Source organism: Vipera ursinii (assembly GCF_947247035.1).
Source record: "Vipera ursinii genome assembly, chromosome: 12".
In the NCBI taxonomy this organism is placed as follows: domain Eukaryota; kingdom Metazoa; phylum Chordata; class Lepidosauria; order Squamata; family Viperidae; genus Vipera; species Vipera ursinii.
The window spans coordinates 9,960,582-9,983,870 of record NC_139525.1 but is presented as its reverse complement, the minus strand read 5'-3'; the positions used below and the strand labels follow the sequence as shown (position 1 = coordinate 9,983,870).

The window sequence follows — 23,289 nt, the reverse complement described above, 5'->3', positions numbered from 1 at the left end:
AAGTGGAGAAGGAAGCGAAAAAGGAAGAAAAAAAATAGTTTCTCCTTACCAGCAGCGGTGGGATTCAAATAGGCGAACAGCCGGTTCTCTGTGTGGACGCCGCTTCCGGAAGTCCGTTCTGGGCCTGGACAAGAAAAAATTAGCTACCGGTTCTGCTGAAGTGATGCGAACCGGCTGAATCCCACCTCTGCCTATAAGAAGCAATAGATGGAAATTAATCAAGGAGAGGCCTTTGAACTATGGTGCTGGAGAAGACTTCTGTGAGTTCCTTGGACTGCAAGGCGATCAAACCGGTCAGTCCTAGAGGAGATCAACCCTGACTGCTCTTTAGAAGGCCAGATCCTGAAGCTAAAACTCAAATACTTTGGCCACCTAATGAGAAGGAAGGACTCACTGGAGAAGAGCCTAATGCTGGGAAAGATTGAGGGCAATAGAAGAAGGGGACGACAGAGAATGAGGTGGCAGGATGGAGTCACTGAAGCAGTAGGCGTGAGCTCAGATGGACTCCAGAAGATGGTAGAGGACAGGAAGGCCTGGAGGAACATTGTCCATAGGGTCGCGATGGGTCAGACACGACTTCGCAACTAACAACAACAACAATCAAGGAGAGAACCAGCCTAGAACTAAGGAGAAATTTCCTGACAGAAGAATTAACCAGTGACGTGCCTTCAGAAGATGTGGGTGCTCCACCGCTGACGGGTTTTAAGAAGAGATTGGACAACCATTTCTCTGGAACAGTATACGATCTCTTGCTTGAGCAGTGGGTTGGACCAGGAGACCTCCAAGGTCCCTTCCAACTTCGTAATTCTATTACTCTGTTTATGATTCACAAGGTGGGCAACGAGCCTTTGAACTAAGAGCTTCACTGAAATTCCCTTGCAAACCCTCAGCAAAGCTTGTGGGTCAACTCTGTCAAAATAGGGGGTGTTTTAGTCTTATCTTTCCACCACTCCTGTTTTCAATATGGTGTCACACATTAGCATTTTATGTTGCCAGATGTTTCATTGTACTTCCATTTGAAACAGCAAATGGATGAAAACATTTGATTAAACATCAAACGGATTTGAGCCTGCTTCCAGCGTCTTCAGATGCCATCAGTGCTCAACAACTGAGGCTTACAAAGCAGTGTACACACTTAGACTTGAAACGATAACAGAGCCAAACCGGTTGTACTATTGTGTTGTAAGCTCTCCCATTCCTTCTTGTCTTTAAAAGCTGCTCGCTGCAAATTGTTGTCTGTTAATTTAATATAATGTTTTGTTTTAATATGAGGAACCGTACGACAATGCTGTGTCTTGGCGTTCGATTTTAATTAAATGCATACTTCCAGATTTGATTACTCATAGCTCCTCTTTCGTTAATTTACTCATTTGCAGTTTGGACAGAAATGCTTCCGATTTAATGCAGAGTGATGGGGACTGTGTCTAACCAATTACAGACCAGGGGAAGGAAATAACTTTATTTCAAGAATGTTGCTTGTTTCTGATGCTCTCCTGGAGCACAGACGGTGCGCTGGTCATGTCAAAGCCTCCTCTAGAGTGGTTTTCTGATGTCATTGTTTTTGGCTGCTGTCTTTGCATACTGACCAAACTATCCCTATAAGGGTGGTGCAGCTGTGTCAAACACTTTGTGACCAATTGAGGCTGAATGGTGATGTCTTTGTGGGGCAAGACATGTGAGCATATCTCATATCAGGCTATATATCCTTGAATTATTGTGAGACGGTCAAACTACACATTACTGTTAAAAATAGATAGCATCTAACTTTTTTTTTACTGTGTTCTGCTGTGGATGAGAGGTTATTTTTTTGTTGTTGTTGCATTTGGGCACACGTTTATAATCCTTTACTCCTCATATGTGCATTCATGAATAAACACATTGGGTTCTCTGTGCAGTTGCGTAGATTGGGGAGGGGGACCCTTTGGCATCAAATCCTCCCCTACTCTTGGGGAGAGAGCAAGGGAGAAAGTGAAAGAGAAATATGTGTCCAAAATAATTCTGCTGTGTTTCCCCCCCCCCCTTATCGGTTCTCACTCAGTTTTAATGATACTTTTCATTCATTACAATTCAAAGCAGAGCTTTTCACAGATGGAAAACGGCACTTGTTGAGTCATTTAACTTAGTGGCCAAAAGATCAATGTGCACGTCCTATCTTTCTTTGTCCTCTCATTTCTCCTGTCCTCTGCACCTTCTGCAGATCCCAGTTAATTCCCTAAAGAAGGGATGGTTTACATGGGTTGGCTAGGGTTAGCCGTCAAGAATTCAGAATGAGGTTAAAAAAAGAGGCCACAGCAAGCAGTAGCAACCATCGCCTTACTGGGAGAAATTAAAAAGAAGTGTATATTTTGCCTGAGACAGGTAGAAAAAAAATACCTGAAGTCTCTTCCACAGGTTAAAAAAAAAAGACCTCTAGAGAAATAACAAAGTAGATAGATTTCAGTATAGAATGGTAGTTAAACCTTGAATTCAACTGGCCCTGTGGTGCAGCCGGAATAATCTGGAACGTGTATCTTATGACTGTAGCAGGATCCAATCTGGGTCGGTCACCGGAACCAGAGGTTTTGTAATTGAGGCATGTTGTTGTTGTTAGTTGCGAAGTCGTGTCCGACCCATCGCGACCCTATGGACAATGTTCCTCCAGGCCTTCCTGTCCTCTACCATCTTCTGGAGTCCATTTAAGCTCACACCCCTAGTGCTTCAGTGACTCCATCCAGCCACCTCATTCTCTGTCGTCCCCTTCTTCTCTTGCCCTCAATCTTTCCCAGCATTAGGCTCTTCTCCAGTGAGTCCTTCCTTCTCATAATTGAGGCATATAAGCAGGCATATACATAGAATGAAGGCTATTGCTAAGCACATTGATTTGTGCTTCTTAGATTGTAAGCTGCCCTGAGTCTTCGGAGAAGGGCGGGATATAAATGGGATTTTAAAAAAAAGAGCTTTTGGACTCGTGCTGGAGCCCATCTTCAGGGAACTTCTCTCTAGCAGAGTGTGCGCTATTCTGTGTGTGGTATTTAGAGTGCCTGTTGTAAGTACCTTTTTAGATGTTGATTGGGTGTGTTGATGACTGGCTTTTAAATTGTTGACTGTCATTTACTTGTGCTGCCCAGCTCTAACCTTCTGAGTACTTGATAGGCTGGTGATACATCAGCACTCCTGTTGACTGATGAGGGAGGGGCCTGTTTACCAGGCTTCAATCACTTCCCTGGCTGTTTTTGTGCCTGCTTGTCCAACAATCTTAGTAGCTGCAAAATTGAACTTGCGTCCTTGTTCATTGCAGTTGAGCCTACCAGTGAGTTCGGGTCTCCTCATTTGACCACTCGCTTGTGTTCCTATGATTGTACTTTATGATTTATGATATATCACTTTGCTGTTTGTATGCACACCAAGATTTTATGCATCAGAGATAAATTCCTTATGTGTCCAATTACACTTGGCCAATAAAGAATATTCTGAAGCTCACATCCTCAACTGTGATTCATGGGCACCAACAGAGTCGCCAAAACAGCCTCCAGCATTCATCTGTCTCCCTAACCTTTTTTAAAGCGGGAGTTGGCACACCGTACTATGGTGGCAGTCTCTAGAGCCATTTTATTTGCCAGAATGGTTTGTGGCCTTGAGTAGACTCGTAAGGACACTAGTAGGAGCTGGTACTGATAGAACAGAATATATGTAGCTGAAGATTGAACTGGTGGGGGTCCTGGGTGTTCTATGAGCTTGGTTGCTTTCTTGCAGACATTTCACTACCCAACTAGGTAACATCATCAGTGCTAGACTGGTAGGTATATGCAAGTCATTTGAGAGTATTGGTACAAGGGATCAGACTAGAAGCTGGGAGACCAGGGGTTTTAGTCCTGCCTAAGGTTTGAAACCAGATGGGTGACTTTAGGCCAGGGGTAGGCAACCTTGGCTCTTTTATGACTCGTGGACTTCAACTCCCAGAATTCCTGAGCCAGCCTGGCTCAGCTTGGAAACCTCTCCTTTTCCCCTCAGCATGGCTGGCTCAGGAATTCTGGGAGTTGAAGTCCACAAGTCATAAAAGAGCCAAGGTTGCCTACCCCTGCTTTAGGCCGGTCCCCTTCTCTTAGCCCTAGGAATGTGACATGGATTTGTCTACTCAGTCTCCAAACATTCCCTTTTGAAGGCACACACAGAGACAGAGATAATTCCCCCAACTCTTCCATGTGGCCAGTGGCCTAAAAACAAAAAAAGAGTTAAATGGTAGATGATAGAGTTTCCCAAAAAGCTAGAGGGAATGTTTCAAAGCAGCTAAGGAGAGGTTCGAAAGGGATGCTCAGCATGAAAAACCACGCTTTCTCTATGCTTTGTCCTTTTTGAAGCCTGTCTCTGTGTAATTAGAATGAACAATATGTCATCGAGGATCATCCCTGCCTATAGAGTAGATAGACAGTTGAAAAATCACCCTGGACAAAATTAATAGTAAACCACTTTTGTACAGCTGCCCACCCCCACCCCAAAAAACTCACACAGTTATGTCCTAACTAGGAAACCAAAAGGATCTTCACTTTTCTGTTCTTCTTCCATTCTGCTGATGCTGGAACAGCCTTGGCATCTAATGGAGATAGAGACCATAAGGGCAAGATCTTCACAGTAGCTATTTAAAAATAGCCGTCTATGGGAAAACATTCATTTGGCTTACCTTCCAATGGGAGAATATATAATTTACCGGTTGTTCAAAGACTGTTTTAAACAAATTCCATCAGTTCTAGGTAGCATCTGCCATGTCTTTAATATCCATCTGTTCAGCCATTAATATCATTAATAATCCATCCATTAAGTTATTTGCTCCATACATTGGTTTGGAATAATCTTATTAATGCACAATTATCTAACTGATATTAGTTTTAATTTCCACTAATTGTTTTGAGTAATTAATAATGGATAGCCTCTATTAATCTGCAAGTTCTCTTTTCTTTACTGGGTTTTTTTTTAAAGACTTGGGAACAGTTCTTTGGGCAAAAATGCAAATTTTCACTATGCACATATATATATCCAATACATAAGCTTAAAAGGTGTGACTTGGTCTTATAAAAAGTAGAAAGGAAGCAAAGTTTTCTGATATGTAGCTGAGGTTGTGGGATGGTCTCTGCGTTAGGAACAGAGGAGAAATGGTTCATGTTTTATTCACATTTTAAGAGAGAAGAACCAAACTTGCAGTTCCCAAAAATATAAAGAATCATGCCAGCATTTACCCAAACGTGTATTAAAAGTACGCATACTAGAGAAGAAGACACACACCATCCCCTTAAATTAGGTAGAAATGTTTTTTTGGGGAAAAAAAACTCTAGGAAAAATATATACAGATACCTATATTTGTGAAGGGATCCTTTCTAGTTTTCTGGAGAATTTTCTGTTAACCATCCCAGCCAGTTTCTGACGACCAAAGTCAGTGGGGGAATTTGGATTTGCTAAACGACGGCATGAATCACTTAAAAACTGCAGCGATTTGCTTGTAAAGGTTGTAAAATTGGGCACAATTCCCTTAAACAACTGCCTTGCTCAGCAATGGAAATTTTGATCCCAGTTGTGGCTCTTTCCGCCGGAATCTGGAAACCTATTTATTTGAACAGGCCGGCCTGGTTTAAGGGTTTGGGGTATTTTTAATTATTTATTGTTAGGGCTTAATTAATTTAATTTCATTTTAACGTTTGTATGTAAAGCTTTTACTGCCCTGTACACTGCCCTGAGTCCTTCGGGAGAAGGGCGATATAGAAATTCAATTATAAATAAATAAATAAATAAATAAATAAATAAATAAGTAAGTAAGTAAGTAAGTAAGTTAGTAAATTGAGGATTATCCAGAGTTTTATGGATGTTGTAATCTGGTCAAAACTGGTAGATTACTGATGTTTGGAATCTAGTCTGATTTGTTAATGTAAGCTTAATTCTCTCTTTTCTCTCTCTCTCTCTCTCTCTCTCTCTTTCTCTTTCTCTTCCTTTTTCTCTCACACACTTTCTTTCTCTTTCTTTCTTGTTGTCTTTTTCCTCTCTTTTTCTTTCTCTCTCCTCCCCTCCCTCCCTCTCCTTTCCCTTTCTCCCTCTGCAAACAGGCCTTACAGCCATGGCTGAAGCAATGAAGTTGCAGAAGATTAAGCTGATGGCCATGAACAGCCTCCATGGAAGCGGAAGTCAGAATGGAACCGAGTCAGAGAACGAAGAACTGAATTCGAATGCAGGTAAAGCAAGTCTTCAACTGTGAATTGTGGCATGCCTGTGGATATTCTCCCACCACCCAGGCCATGGTTTCTCCTAAAGGTGCTTTTTTCCCCAAAAGGCAACTGGACTTTATGAAGGGTTGGATTAGATACAGAAAGAGGTTTTATTTTCACTTCGCTACGATTTTGCCTAAGATGCTTCCTTTAGAACAGTCATTTTATTGGAAAACGGGAGAGCACAGCGCACCTAAAGCATCTGCGGGAATGCAGAGCGGAAGATGATTTTCCATTATTTCTGAATTGCAACATGAACGGTGTTATTTCCCCCCCCCCCCGTAAGAAACCATCTGTAACTGGCAGGAAAAGCCTGGGTGCAAAGGAGATTCCCCTGCCTAGCCCTACTTGTTTGCTCTCTCTTTTTCTTTTTTTTTAGCCTTTCTTTCTTTTAAAAGTTAATCGTGCCTTTTGATTTTGGAAAATGGCAACGTGAAGACCCAGTCAGAAGGAAAAAAAATGGGTAGGTCACCACATTCATCTTAGGCAAACTAATCTTCATTTGCTTACCTGGAAGGACAATTCAGAGGTTTGAAAGCATTGGTCATCCCCAGGCCACTCGCTAAGAGCAGCATGGGTAAATTTTTAAGAAGTGTGTGTGTGTGGTGGGGGAAGGAGGATGCAACTACATCTTGTGATTTTCTGGAAGGCTTCAGAGGCCGGGTGGCAACAGGGTGATATGCTTGACAAGGTCGAATAACAGAATAAAAGAGTCGGAAGGGACCTTGGAGGTCATCCAGTCCAATCCCTTGCTCAGGCAGGGAACCCTACACCATTTCAGACAAATGGCTGTCCAGTCTCTTCTTAAAAACTTCCAGTGTTGGAGCATTCACCACTTCTGGAGGCAGGTTGTTCCACTGGTTAATTGTTCTCACTGTCAGGAAGTTTCTCCTTAGTTCCAGGTTGCTTCTCTCCTCGATTAGTTTCCATCCATTGCTTCTTGTCCTGCTTTGGAAAATAGCTTGACTCCCTCTTCTTTGTGGCAGCCCCTGAGATATTGGAAGACTGCCATCATGTTGTCCCTGGTCCTTATCTTCACTAGACTGGACGTACCCAATTCCTACGATCGTTCTTCATAGGTTTTAGTCTTCAACCCCCTTTGTTGCTCTTCTTTGCACTCTTTCCAGAGTTGAGAAGCAATAACTTGTGGGCATTGTTGTTTGTTTCTGGATTGGGGGATAAATAAGGATGACAGTGGGAGGAGAAGGCCTTTAAACCCCCCCAAAACAGCCAAGATATGATTGAGTACGTTATGCTAGAGTGGGAGAATTTTTAGGTGAGTTAGCGTGTGTGGTTCTCTGTTCTTCTTAAGACTTTTGTGAGTGCATGTTAGTAGGCAGTGACATGGGGATTTCTGCATGACCAGTTACACAAATGACTAAATATTAACACATTGATTAAATCATTGTATTCCTCATATACTAAATAGGGGCGGGGCTGTTCATGGCCATAACACTAAATATTCTGAAATCAAGCCAGATGTTGGGGTTAAGGCTAAAAACAAGGAGATGGTGAGTTTTATTTCCACCGGAGGAGCAAGGCTAGCTGGGTGACCTTGGGCCAGTCTCTTTCTCTCAGCCCTAAGAAGCAGGCAATGGCAACCTACCTCTGATACAGCTAAGTTCTCAACTGATAACCATTTGTTTACTTGACCGTTCAAGATTACAACGGCACTGGAAAAAGTGACTTATGCCCATTTTTCACACTTAGGACCATGTGCAGCATCCCCTTGGTTGTGTGATCAAAATTCAGATGCTTGGGAACCGATTCATATTTATGACGGTCGCCATATCCCTGGGTCACTTGATTCCCCTTTTGCGACCTTCTGACAAGCAAAGTCAGTGGGGGAGCCAGACTCACTTTAACAACCGTTTTACTAACTTAACAACTGCAGTGATTCACTTTACAACCTTGACAAGAAAGATCGTAAAATGGGGCAAAACTCAAACTCAAACTTAACCCAAAAATAAAAGAAGATTGGGTTTTCAAAGTCACTTCTTCTGGAATCAGCAGGCACAGCGTGTGCGCGTGCGCACGCACACACACTAACACACACAAAAGCAGTAAGCCACGTTCACCGAGGCAAACATTTTATTTTAAGGAGACAGACCTACAGTTTCTTTGATTCGGGGTTGCATTTAATAGCTTCTCTAATGGTTGCAACATGACCGTGCATCTTGATTTCAGCATGAATAACAACCTGTTCGTGTTTCATTTAGTTCCAAATGAGAAATTCTGTCTTTTTATTGTTTTAGGAAATTAGTCTGTGTACTATTGCTCCTGAAACTTTATAATTAATCACGAAAGGTTATGGCTTTTGAAGAGTTCGGGGAGAAAATAGGCCGCTTGAATGGTTATAACTGTAGCTGTCAAATCAGAAATATGGGCTTTACAGCCTTCCAGTTTGTTTTGAACAGTATATCTTCCACTCTTTTGAAGGTACACTGCTACACACGCACAAAGACACAAACACACACAGGTACACAATTTAGTGCAGAATTACAAAGCGTTTGAACTTGCCGGTTGACTTCTAAAAAATGAGAAAGAGTGCTTATTCCTCTTCCTGGATTTGCCCTAGAGCAGAGGTAGGCAACCTTGGCTCTTTTATGACTCGTGGACTTCAACTCTCAGAATTCCTAAGCCAGCCATGCTGAGGGGAAAGGGAGAGGTTTCCAAGCTGAGCCAGGCTGGCTCAGGAATTCTGGGAGTTGAAATCCACGAGTCATAAAAGAGCCAAGGTTGTCTACCCATGGCCTAGGCCAGGGGTAGGCAACTGTGGCTCTTTTATGACTCATGGACTTCAACTCCCAGAATTCCTGAGCCAGCCATGCTGAGGGGAAAGGGAGAAGTTTCCAAGCTAAGCCATGCTGACTCAGGAATTCTGGGAGTTGAAGTCCACGAGTCATAAAAGAGCCGAGGTTGCCTACCCCTGCACTAGAGAGACAGAAAATATATACAGGTAGTCCTCGACTTAACAACCATTCCTTTAGTGACCGTTGGAAGTTACAACAGCAGTGAAAGGAGTGACACGTGACCGTTTTTCACACTTACGACCGCTGCAGCATCCCCAGGGTCACGTGATCAAAATTCAGACACTTGGCAGCTGACTCGCCTTTACGACGGTTGCAGCGTCCCGAGGTCAAGTGACCCCCTTTTGGGACCTTCCGACAAGCAAAGTCAAGGGGGAAGCCAGATTCACTTCACGACCCTGTTACTAGCTTAAAAACTGCAGTGATTCACTTAACAAGTGTGGCAAGAAAGGTCGTAACGTGGGGCAAAACTCACCTAGCCACTGTCTCGCCAGAAATTCTGAGCTCAGCTGTGATTCTAAGGTGAGGATTACATATGCCATAACTGATTTTTACAGAGTGTTATGTTTGGTTTGGTTTGGTTTTGCTGGCGTCGCAACCCTGATTAAAGGTTGGATCTCATGGTGAACTCTGTGTGTGTGTGTGTGTGTGTGTGTGTGTGTGTGGCCAAAAAAGCAGTTTTTAACCAAACTGCTCCAAACCGCAGTGACTGAAAAAAAAAACTGGTGGTGTCGTTTCTTACTATGCCTATCCTAATTGTGGTTCTTAAGCGGAGGACAATCTGTAGTGGACTTGGCTGCTTTGCTTCATCGTTTTTTCTTTGCTCCTGCAAACCCAATACCTGTAATAGACATTCTACGCTTTCTTTGAGTCGCAGACAAAGTTATGCTTACAAAACATCTCAGCAACGTTTTCTTTAGATCATCGTTGGTTCCCAAAACAAAATGAGATTAAAGAGAATGCCACTGGCCTGGGTGGGAAAAAAACTCTTTTATGTTGTTTTGCTTCTTTCTGTTGTTGGTTTGTGTGGCTATGTGTGTATGCGTGCGTGTGTGTGTGTGGTGTGGTGTGCATTTTCCCCGCCTCCCACTTTGCACCTGCCATGCAGGGTTTACTACTACTACTGTTGTTGTTATTGTTATTACTACTACTACTACTATTATTATTATTATTATTATTATCATTATTATTATTATTATTCCCCCCCTCATAAATGCAAACATCCTTCACAATCTGGTTGTTTTTTGTTTTTTTTCTAAGAAAAAAAAGCCCACAAATACATCACTCAGAGGAATATTTAAAGGAGCATCAGGAGGGGAGGAACTCATTGGTTTAATGGAATGCTGTCAAGGAAAATCATCATCACAAATGACACGAGGGCAAAATTGATACTTCTGCACTGACACGTTAAAAGAAAACCCTATGCATTATTTAGAAAAACCTCGAAATCTGTCAGCGGCACGGTTGCCGAGTTAGCAGAAGTGGGGTTGAAGCAGAAGGAGGTTTGGAGACGAAGAGGCGTGGGCTGCACCACGGCTGTAACCTTCAGCACCATCCACGAATACCTAGAGATTATATCAGGGGTCTTCAAACTTGGCAACTTTAGGACTTTCGGACTTCAACTGAGGAATTCTGGGAGTTGAAGTCCACAAGTCTTAAAGTTGCCAAGTTTGAAGACCCCTGGATTATATGGTCAAGCAGTTCTCTTCCAAGCTCTTTTGGTATCTCCAGTCAAAAGAAGTTGGTCTTCTCTTGTCCCAAAGGTGCTTTTTCAGGAGGCAACTGGACTTTCTTGTTTTTCTTTGAAGATGTTTCGTTTCTCATCCAAGAAGCTTCTTCAGCTCTTGACTGAATCCTTTCATTCCCACAATCCAGTCATTTTATTTTAGTTCTTCCCACTCCATGGATTATATAATACAAACTGCCCCGCAGATTAGCAGGAATGGTTCCAGGGCTGAGGCGAGAGCTCTCAGCCAAACGAATGATAGAATTCACCAACTGGGCTGAAATTCTAATTAGCTTCCTTTGAAATTCTTCCTTCCAAACAAAAGATTACCCTCAGAGTTTCCCTCCGCAGCTGAAATTTGGAGAAAAGTTAGCATCGCATTATTCTGGATGTCTTTTTGCTGTCAGTTTTTAGTCTAATATGTGTTATCCAGAGTTGCAGCCACCAGTGAGGTGGGCAGGTATATAAATTGACCACATCAAGATATATTTGCACCCAGTCTAGTCTCATCTTTGTCGCTTGCGTGGATCCATGCATTTTGTACACTTTCTGCACCTTCGGAATTGTAGAGTTTGTTTGTTTTTTAATGACACTTAAAAATGTGTGTATACACCTGAAATGTTTTGCAACTGTACATGGAACCTAAAAAAAAACATCCATGGAGGTCAAAAGCTGTTGTCTGACGCTGATCTGCGTGTTGATCTATCAATTACAGATCAGATCAAATTGTTTGGAAACCCTGAATTCTTCAAACACTTATAGGAGTGGGGGGTGAGGGTGGAAATCTCCTTATGTTTATATTTATTTATATTTATTAAATTTTTATACCTCCCTTCTCCCGAAGGACTCAGGGCGGTGTACAGGGCAATAAATATTAAAAACAAAATACAAAAGTTAAAAAACAATTAAATATTATGCCCGATATATACAGTAATTAAAAACCATGTTAAAACCCCAACCCCCAAACCCATCAAACCAGGCCGCATTGCTCGAATAAATAAGTTTTTAGATCCCGCCGGAAGGAGCGAAGGTCGGGGGCCGTCCGGAGCTCAACTGGCAAGTGGTTCCACAGGTCTGGCGCGCCCACAGAGAAGGCCCTCCCCCTGGGGGCCACTAATCGACATTCTTTGATCGGGGACACCCTGAGGAGACCCTCTCTGTGGGAGCGCACTGGACGGAGGGAAGTTGACGCCGGCCGCAGGTGTTGCCGTAGGTAATCCGGACCCATGCCATGTAGGGCTTTGTAAGTCATTACCAACACCTTCAATCTCACCCGGAGGGCAACCGGCAGCCAATGCAGTTCGCGGAGCAAAGGTGTAACATGGGAGTATCGGGAGACTCCCAACACAACTCGCACGGCTGCATTCTGCACCAGTTGGAGAGCCTCCGAGTGGTCTTCAAGGGCAGCCCCATGTAGAGAGCATTACAGTAGTCCAGACGAGAGGTCACGAGTGCATGAGTGACCATACGCAAGGCATCCTTAGTCTTGTTGCTTTCTTGTTTTTTCCTCCACTGTTTGGTTAAGGCAAAAATACACCGCTTTTGATGATAGGTGACGATGTTTAACCCAGTGAAAAATCTAGCTGCGTATCTATTCAGATTTTTGCTTCGTTTTTAATTCCAAATCCCCCTTAAGAATGAAGGCATGGCAAAGGGGCTAATGAAGAAGTGTTCCCGGCGTAGTTTTTTTCCTTGTTTTTTCTTTAATCCAGTTTTGCATGGAGAAACTGCCTACATTCATGAACCTTTTTTTTCCTTTTCTTTCACAAATTTATAGCATCCGAGTGCAGAGGTCTTACCTCTTCAAAGCTTGGTGGGGGGGGGGGGAAGGGGAGAGACATTCAGCATGCACTAATCTTCATTTTTCCCCCCCTATCTTCTTACAGCAGTGCTAATGGAAATGTATTTTGTTTAATGACTCCGAAATCCTGTTTGTAATTAGATGTGGGAATTGGTCTTACTTTGTAACAGATGATACTGGAATAATAATATGAGAGAAGCTACACTGAGATGGCTCCCCCCGCCCAAATCTCTGTCATTTTTCACACTATTGACAGGAAGCATGCTCGAGAAAAACAGAGAAAACATAGAGATTGATTTTATTTTAAATAAAGAAGCAGGATTGTGTCTGATCCAGTCCTATTCCCTATCATGTTATTTATGGCTTTGCATTGCAGGCCTATTTGTTTTCTTTGCCATGTCAAAAGGGTGGTGTAGGAAATTTGGCAGAGGCATTTTTTAGAAAGTGTGAGGTTTATTCTAACTCCCTCTTACAACTCATCCCAACTTATCTTTATGGAAATCTAACGAGACCTATTAATTGAAATAAAGTATTTTCATTTTTCCTCCTTCCTTCCTTCCTTCCTTCCTTCCTTCCTTCCTTCCTTCCTTCTTATCTCTCTTTCCTTCCTTTCTTCCTCTCTCCCCATCCATCCATCCCTCTCCTTCTTAGCTCTCCTTCCTTTTCTTCCTATCTCTCTTTCCTTCCTTCCTTCCTTCCTTCCTTCCTTCTTATCTCTCTTTCCTTCCTTTCTTCCTCTCTCCCCATCCATCCATCCGTCCCTCCTTCTTAGCTCTCCTTCCTTTTCTTCCTATCTCTCTTTCCTTCCTTCCTTCCTTCCTTCCTTCCTTCCTTCCTTCCTTCCTTCCTTCCTTCCTTCCTTCTTATCTCTCTTTCCTTCCTTTCTTCCTCTCTCCCCATCCATCCATCCCTCTCCTTCTTAGCTCTCCTTCCTTTTCTTCCTCTCTCTTTCCTTCCTTCCTTCCTTCCTTCCTTCCTTCCTTCCTTCCTTCCTTCCTTCTTATCTCTCTTTCCTTCCTTTCTTCCTCTCTCCCCATCCATCCATCCCTCTCCTTCTTAGCTCTCCTTCCTTTTCTTCCTATCTCTCTTTCCTTCCTTCCTTCCTTCCTTCCTTCCTTCCTTCCTTCCTTCCTTCCTTCCTTCCTTCCTTCTTATCTCTCTTTCCTTCCTTTCTTCCTCTCTCCCCATCCATCCATCCCTCTCCTTCTTAGCTCTCCTTCCTTTTCTTCCTATCTCTTTCCTTCCTTCCTTCCTTCCTTCCTTCCTTCCTTCCTTCCTTCCTTCCTTCCTTCCTTCTTATCTCTCTTTCCTTCCTTTCTTCCTCTCTCCCCATCTATCCATCCCTCTCCTTCTTAGCTCTCCTTCCTTTTCTTCCTATCTCTCTTTCCTTCCTTCTCCCCATATGGTGACTTTTAGAAATATTAGATTTCTGTTTCCCATCATCTTCAACCAACATAGCAATGGTAGTCCAGATTTTGGGGGGAGGGGGATGATGGGAGTTGTAATTTTAGCATCAGGTGGGTAAGAGTCTCCTGAGATGTCACTCTTACACTTCCTGGATCGGGTAAAAATCTAAAAGCTAAAATGTTGCACTGCTTTCCACTGCAGTGTTGCCTAAGTTGCATTCAAAGCGTGATGGGCCAAAGCAGAAGGAATAAGCATACCAATAAAGGAGAGTATTTGTAGCTCAGGGTTGAAATTTTTTTTATTTTTTTTAATCCCATTTATATCCCGCCCTTCTCCGAAGACTCAGGGCGGCTTACAAGCTTAGCAGTAGCCTTCATTCTATGTATATGCCTGCTTATTAGGGCTTTCACACACACCCCCAAGCGGCATTATTACAAAGTCAGCTTAATTGCCCCCAACAATCTGGGTCCTCATTTTACCTACCTGGGAAGGATGGAAGGCTGAGTCAACCTTGAGCCTGGTGGGATGCGAACCTGCACTAATTGCAGGCAGCTGGTGTTACTTAAGGAGGCCTTAGCCCACTGCTCCACCAAGGCTCCTTGGTGCTGTCTGAGCTTGTTTGTTTTCTTGCGGACATTTCATGACCCAAACTAGGTAGCATGATCAGTGCTAGTGTAATAAGCATAATTTTGCTTTCATTGTTCATTATGGAAGGGACGCCATAAAGTCGTGGACTAAAACTCCGTGGTTCCTGGCTTGGCAGCCAAAGCTCTGTGCTGCTTTGATATATTAGTGTGTTTCATTGTTTGTTTATCCTCTAAATAAACAGCTCAGGTTTTCGTAGGCATCTTTTGTGACTTCCAGATGTGCTAAACTATCATTTTCATGATTTACCATTAGAAGAATCCTTAATCTGTAACAAGAGGAATTGTATCGGGGCTGATAGTGTAATCTATGCTTCTGGCCATTTTTGCAGCATCGCACTAGGAAGCCATTCCTTGCAGCGTTTTTGGATTCAAAAAACCCATTTGTGAAAACTCCAATAATGACTCATTTCCACACTGTCTTTAAGAAGGGATGAGTGTCCACGCACAACCGATAGGAGTCATTTCGATGTTATTTTCAGAACCAGAGAAAGTTAACGGCTAGCTAGCCGGTAAGGTGGGAGGGGGCCAAGCTGGTCAGAACTTGGAAAATTGTTCTTCAAAATCAAATGTTTTCAAGTTCTTATTGTCCCGATCAACCCCACACAAAACCAAGACCAGGAGAAACATTATTTTTCCTTTGGTTTTGCACCTCCCATGCTGAGAAAAAGACATTTTCTCCCAGCTACACAGCTGACAACAGCAGGAGCCCCATAAATGCCAATTTTAATCAGAGTTGATTTTATCAAACCCATGTGCAGCCATGTAAAAAAAAACTGATTTATGTGGAAGGCAAGATGTTTCCTGACAATCTGAGCATTAATTGTTTCATTGATTGCTTCTTTATGTATATGTAGATGGACTCAGCTGGCGCTGGGCTCTTGAAAAGCTCTGGGTACGAAACCCGTCCGGGGTTCCTGGCAAAACTGGGAAGCTGTAGTCAATACCTGAAGGTTTTTGGAGTGTGCTTTCAGTTTGCATCAAACTAATGCCCGTTTACACAACATATCATCTTTTCATTTAAGCATTCAAACATTTCTTTCTTTGGAAGCTTTATTGCAACCCAGTGAGCTGGAAAATATTCCGCATCATCAGGGAGAAAGCAGCTTAAGAACTAGCGTCTTTTTTTTTTTACTTAAGCACACTTGTGTTACATCAAAATAGAATACAGCGTAACAGAATTGGAAGGGAGTTTCGGGTCTTATAGTGCAGGGCTTTTCAACCAGTGGTACGGGTACCACCTGTGGTACAGTGGCACCTGGCAGGTGGTACGCGACCATCCTAGAAAAGTAGTAACGGGAGAGGGGAATGAGCTGAACCGGTAGCAGCACCGCACAAGCCTGAGCGAGAGACGGCTGGAGCTGCAGGGCTGTCAGGGCTCAGCGAAAGCGCCAGGATCAGCGCTTCTTCAGGGCTGTCAGGGCTCAGTGGAAGCGCCAGGATCAGCGCCAGGCTCCAGATGGAGCTCGGTGCTGATCCTGGCGCTTCTGCTGAGCCCAAAAGAAGCACCGATCAGCTGGAATGTTGCAGCATCTCCAGGCTCTTGTGATTTACATTCAGATGCTTGGCAACTGATTCATATTTATGACGGTCACAGTGTCCCAGGATGCATGTGAAGTGACCAAAACCTGCTGCAACAACCCAGCAGAGGGGGAAAAAATAAAAACCAAACACCCCCACTCCACCCCCGCTGCCAATCCTCAACAGAAATGCTCACAACAATGAAAACCTCGGACAGGAGGAAGAGCACCGCCGGGCGGGCAGGCAGGTGTCTTGCTCGGCTGTTGCTTGGGGGGGGCACTTTTTTCAGTGCCATTGTAATTTCGAACAGTCACTAAGCGAACTGTTGTAAGTCGAGGACTACCTGCACTTCATCACTTTTTTCTTTCTTTTTTTTTTTTTTGGTCATCAAGTTTTTGACACCTTGCTAGGTGACTGGTGGTACGCTGATGTTGCCATATCCTAAAGGTGGTACAATGGGTGAAAAGGTTGAAAAGCCCTGTTATAGTGTGACACACACACACACACACACACACACACACACACACACACACCGCTCAAGCAGAAGGCTATATGCCATTCTGGACAAATGGTATCCAATCTCTTCTTACGGTCTTCACAATCTTCCCTTCCCATCCCGTTCCTCCCGTCTCGTCCCATCCTATCCCATCCCACATCTGCCCTAATAAGCAGGCCTATACATAGAATGAAGGCTATTGCTAAGCACGTTGATTTGTGCTTCTTAGATTGTAAGCCGCCCTGAGTCTTCGGAGAAGGGCGGGATATAAATGGGATTAAAATAAAAAATAAATAAAATAAACGTTTGTCATATTCTGTCCCAACATATGCTAAAGCTACTTCCTGGTTGCACACCTGTTGGACTTCCTGCCTCCTGAGCAGGTCAGGGCACCTGGATGACAATGATAGAGCATCTATTGTGTTCCAGAATAGTCCAGTTTGATTGCAACTGGATGCAATTACCTTAAAACGCCACCAGCTCTTGCAAGCTTAATTGTACGTGTGTGATACTTTCTAATTCCATTCAGACTAACTATTCCACATTAAGCTTTCTGTTAAAATCCATGCAGTGTACTATTAAAAAAGTCATTAATTTGCTAATATCAATTTAACTAGTTTTACCTCATTAACCTTGACACGGATGGTGCAAGGGATAAGCACCTTTTCAAGTTTGGTTGTTCCCTACACAATCACCTGGAACCCTAAAGGCCCCTTGAAAATCCGAGTTCATTATTTGAAGCCATCAGTTACAAAACTATAACTGAGGGTTGGAATTACAAATAGGGGGAGGCGTACTTTTCAGTCTCCTTCAGCGGTTTCGTAGTTCTGTTTTCAATGAATTGGTTTTCTAATTCAGTTCCTGCACACTTACTTTATCTTTTATTTATTTTAATTCCATTTATATCCCGCCCTTCTCCGAAGACTCAGGGTGGCTTACAAGCTTAGCAGTAGCCTTCATTCTATGTATATGCCTGCTTATTAGGGCTTTCACACACACACACACACACCCAAGCGGCATTATTACAAAGTCAGCTTATTGCCCCCAACAATCTGGGTCCTCATTTTACCTACCTGGGAAGGATGGAAGGCTGAGTCAACCTTGAGCCTGGTGGGACTCGAACCTGCACTAATGGCAGGCAGCTGGGGTTACTTAAGGAGGCATTAGCCCACTGCTCCACCAAGGCTCCTTTTGGCACCTCTAGTACTCCTAATCTGTCATTAGATATTCTTTGTCGCTGGTTTCTACTTAGTGTACAGGTAGTCCTCAGCTTACGACTACAGTTGAGCCCCAGATTTCTGTTGCTAAGTAAAACAGTTGTTAAGTGAGTTTTACCCCATTTTGTGACCTTTCTTGGCACAGTTGTTAAGTGAACCGTCGCAGTTGTTAAGTTAGCAACACGGTTGTTAAAGTGAATCGGGCTTCTCCGTTGACTTTGCTTGTCAGAAGGTCGCAAAAGGGGATCACATGACCACCCTGGGACACTGCGACCGTCACAAATATGAACCATTTGCCAAACGTCTGAATTTTAACCACGTGACTATGGAGATGCTGCAACGGTTGTAGGTAGGAAAAGCATAAGTCACTCTTTTCTGTGCTGTGTCAACTTCAAACAGTCCCTAAATGAATGCTTGTAAGTCGAAGGCTACCTGTATAGTATTACGGCCTTTTATTTTCTGTTTCGTGTATTATTTTTTTAATTGTAGGAAACATTGAAAAGTAATATTTATCCTTCTGGTTTGAACGTCTGCTCTTGAATGAATTTCTCGGACACCTTGCTATCCAAACAGTAAATCCACTGTAAAACACATTAAAATAAGCAGCTGTGTAAAAGCAATTTCTACCCAAAGTCAATCCACTACTGAGGAAGAGCCTTGCAAAACCTGGGTGTGGCCATCAAGAGGTCTTCTCCTGGTCAGCCAATCATCAGTGTAAGTGAATGATGGAAGATCTACAAGATGACAGACAAACGCATTTGGGGACAGACTATGAATCCTGACGGTCCGTCGGCCCCAGACTCTGAAGAAGCTTAAATATTAAGACATTCAATATAGAACATTTTGACCCTTGAAATAAGCCGAGAACCAGTGTAGCTGACAAAAACCCAGCAGAAAATGCTAAGGAAATCTCCTAAGAACTATTCTTAGTAAGTTTTTTCAGAAGAGAGTTAAGTGAATTTTTAAAGCAAGTTCCCCCTAATCCTGGTTTGTCTTGTTGAGTTCACAAAATATGACTTAGAAAGGACAAAATGAAGGGGTGGGGTGGGGTGGGGGAAAGAAGCCTGATGATTCAGGGGTTGCTGTGAATTCATAGCTAAGAATAAATGAAATAAAGGTCACATTAACCCTCACGATACTCGTTAGCGTAATCACACACAGAAGTAGACATTTTTGAAATGTGGTGATGGGACACTGGGAAATGTGCAAGAATAAGAAGGCCAGTGACTCACCAATGACTGAGCCAAGCTTACATTTGACTACGCACCAGATTTACATATCGTCAAAAAAACCCTGCTGAGTGAGCACCAAGGTTTATCCTGCCTTAGATTTTTCTGGATACAGCAACAGACTTACATACCGCTTCATAGTGCTTTTTACAGCCCTCTCTAAGCGGTTTACAGAGTCAGCACATGGCCCCCAACAATCTGAGTCCTCATTTTACCCACCTCGGAAAGAAGGAAGGCTGAGTCAATGTTGAGTCCCATCGGGATCAATGACAATGGGGATGCTGCTTACAACTGATAGGACCAGTTTGTAAGTCACTTTTTACAGTGCCGTTGTAACTTCGAATGGCATAAATATAAATAAATAGTTGTAAATTGAGGACTTCCTGGGCTAGACATGATGAACATGCATCCACAATAGTCACTATTGAGATTGAACCAAATATTTGGGATATACTACTTCATGAGAAAAACAAAGCAAAACAACTATTGACCAGACAATTTTTTTTAAAAAAAAGATTTTGTTTAGAAAGCATACACACACAAACAGAGGACTGAGGTCCAACCGCAATTCAATTTTTTTTATTCCATTTATATCCCGCCCTTCTCTGAAGACTCAGGGCGGCTTACAAGCTTAGCAGTATTAAGAAGTAAATTAAGAAGTAAAGCCTAACAAATTTACAGAAGAACAATAAAGTCAGTAAGCACCATGATATATTTAACAGTGATAATAAAAATAAAGCATTAAAGAACTTACCCCAAAACCCGGTGCTTTTGCTATCTAACTTTGCTGTACATTTAACAAAGCAACTACCATCTAATTTTGCCAACTGCCATTTTTAACCACTGCTCAAAGGGTTTCAACCAGTCTCTCCTCTTGATTAAATAAATAAGGTTTCAAATATATTTCAGCAAACCCAAATATGTCTCCAGCTAAAATAAGGGGAGAACAGAATTACTTAGTGGGAAACTCAAGTCCAGATCGGAATCCTGATATTTGACAATTATTATAATAAGGGCAGGCCTTTTAATGAATACATGTTATCTTTCCTGACAGAGCCCCATTTGATCCAAAAATACTTGTCTCCAGACCAACTTATCGTGTAAGTTCCCCATGCTAGCTAAGAGGCAAGTCATGGTTTGCACAAACCTTGGCTATTGGGACTTTGTACACTTTGCTCATGCCAGGAAAAGCGATAAGAAACGAGAAGACCGTGGAGTGACTAGGAAAACATGCAAGGTGACTCCCACCATTCTGATGTAGAGTTGGAAGTCAACGGTGATAAGAAGTTAAGAAAGAAGTCAATGAAATAATGTACCCTCCGCGTTGGGGATTGTGATGTATTGCTCTTTAAGAAAGTAGTAATTTTATTACAGGGGGTTGTCAAGAACAAACATCAACTTTCTTCCCAAAATGAAGAGCTCGGGGAAGTGAGCATTTGTCATTATGTTTAATTTGTGCGTACATCGCCATTGGAAAGGCCAAGGGAGCCAGGCCGAGAACACAGCTGTACGGGCGCCTCGACTAATTGCCTCTCCATCCTCAACCTCATTTATCTTCATTTCTTCCCAATTATGCCACATTATCAATAGTCTCTGTTGCATCGGAGTCTTAATCCCCTTTATTCAGGCAGCATTAGACAGTGGCAGATGACTTCTTGGAGGTAGACAGAGTAAACAGCTAGGAAATGCCACCCCTGGCAGATGGCGATGCTTTGCAAGAGATGGGCACAACGTTTTGGAAACATGTTGCTGGGCAGTGGTAGAAGGAGGCAAGCTGTCAATATTTTTATAAATGATCATCAAAAGTGCAGCTTGCTTAATATCAACGGAGCAACCAGCCAAAATTGGTGAAGTTTGAAAACTGTTTCTAAGGCCGCATTGCTGTAGCTTGGAAGACCTTTATCTGAAGAACATTGGGTTGAAGGACACCTCTCTTGATTTGAAGTTTGTTCTTCACCCACATCGGAGACGTTGATTGCTTTCCATCTTCTGTAGCTTGGGAGGCCTTTATCAGAAGAGCATTGGGTTGAAGGACACCTTTCTTGATTTGAAGCGTGTCCTTCACCCATTTCGGAGACATTGATTGCTTTCCATCTTCTATCCATTTTTGCTTTGGAAGCCACTCAGAGTCAATGATATTCTTGAGGCTCTCGCTCCCTATGTGAAGGTTGAGCAGCTTTCTGTTGAGAGCTACATCTATGTGCAAGCAAGATCCTAGCCTGGATTCAGTGGTAGGTTGGGCTGGTCAAAAATGGATATTTGGTTTCTTCTTGATATCCTTCTTTCCCCACCTTTCTTATTCTGAATTGTTCTTTCCTTTCCTTTCTTCCTTATACCTCTCCTCCCCCCTCCCCCCTTTTGTCCTTGCAGCAGACAAGAACATATTGAGCCTTCAACGAGATGGGTGCTTATATAAATTCGATAAATAAATAAAATTAGGCCGAAGGCTGCGTATGTATTATTTAACCCATCTCTTTTTTGTGCAGGAATGAATAGTCTCTCTCGTACATGTGTGCAATATATGCTGGCCCAACTACCATCAGACATTCTTCACAGTAACCAAATTCACACTGAATAGTAAATTAAGTTTCTGGTGCGTCCTAACTTACTGTGAATTGGCGGAGGGCTAATGCATTTAGCCTGTTTCCTCCTAGTTTGCTCTTCACGCTAGAATTAAGAACTGCATAAAACAAAGCTGGCTTTCTTAGTTTACAGTAATGCCCTCCCCAACCCTCTTTCTTTTTCCAAACAAGATAAAGTTTATGAGCTAACAATTCTTGGTCCAAAGTCTTGGTCCGTTATCTTGGCTTATAAAGAGAGGAACAAGCGGTAAATGCAGTAATTCGTGTCATATGAAAATTTTCAAGTTTGTTTTGCCCCATGGGCTGAGGAGAAGGATCGAGCACAAGCAAGTTGTTTCCTGTGTAATCATGTTTCATCTTTCACGAGCAGCTTACAAATGCTTAAGGGGCACATTATCCATAATATGCACGCTTTGGGAATGTATGCATTTTTAGTATATGAATAGGTGTACAAAGCTGAACGGACCAATTTTGTCCATCTCTGACGAAAGGTGGCAAAAGAAGTCTGTATAAATTGATTCTTTGACACAGAGTTTGGCATTGTAGTCTTAGAGGTCTGCAAGAATTTAAAAAAAAAAAGAGTGGTCTGGATAAGCCACCTGAACCCCACAGCTTGCAGATTGCTGCTTCTGATACTAAGCGAGGTAAATCAATAGTAGATGTCTACATAGGTAGTCCGCAGCTTACAATAGTTCATTTACTGGCCGTTTGAAGTTACAACGGCACTGGGAAAAGTGACAAGACTTTTTTCGTACTTAATGACCATTGCAGCATCCCCAGGGTCATGTGATCCCAATTCAGAGGTTTGGCAAGTCACATTTATGACCGTTGCAGTGTCCCAGGGTCACGTGACCCCCTTTTGCGACCTTCTGACAAGCAAAGTCCATGGGGAAATCAGTAACAACTGCAGCGATTCACCTAACAACTGTGGCATGACAGGTCATAAAATGGGACAAAAGTGACTTAACAAATGTCTCACTTAGCAAATGTAAATTTTGGGCTCAGTAGTGGTCATAAGTCAAGGACCACCTGGATGAAGCATTTTGTTTTTAGCAGTGTTGTATATAGTTCGTTCAAGTTAATCAACCGACCGAGCAACCCAGCCCTAGTTCTTCTCACTTAAAAGTTAGGATTAGTTTTCACAAAGTTGGAGAAAATCTGGGCGCTTCCTCCCCCTCCCCCTTATCTATTTATTATGCAATTATCAACAGATTACCACACCTAAGTTGTGATAGACATATTTTTTAAGTATGACTGACTGATGGACAGACTGGGAATTGCTGAATTAATGGGCACACTTCAAAGGCTTGGCAGAGCTGAGCAGTAATTACATTTGCTGAGCCACTTGGTAACTTGTTGGAAATAGACCAGCAGAAGGCCATCGCTGGAGTCCTCCATTTTTAATACGTTATTTTTGTGGCTTACTCTGAACGTACAATATTGTGTCTGATTAATGCGACTATTTTTAAAAAAACCAAATCATCCAATGTGAAGGGTCTTTTGATAGCACATTCATATTTTTTTTTCATTTTAAATGTTGTTGGAGAAATTTCTTCATGGCCTTTTAGTCAACTTTGCCCCCTCTTTTTTTCAAACTGGATTCATTATCTTGTCCTTCAAATGTTCCGA

At 42.6% G+C, this 23,289-nt stretch overlaps 1 protein-coding gene across 1 annotated transcript in view; it reads left to right on the top strand.

Moving 5' to 3' along the window:
* The window catches only part of DACH2 (dachshund family transcription factor 2), a gene marked incomplete at both ends in the record, with an annotated part of 260,062 nt that overhangs the window by 162,364 nt on the left and 74,409 nt on the right, over positions 1-23,289 (top strand). The window contains one exon of the mRNA XM_083372037.1: positions 6,069-6,194. Coding sequence (XP_083228163.1) covers positions 6,069-6,194 — 126 coding nt within the window. The remainder of the gene's footprint in view (positions 1-6,068; positions 6,195-23,289) is intronic.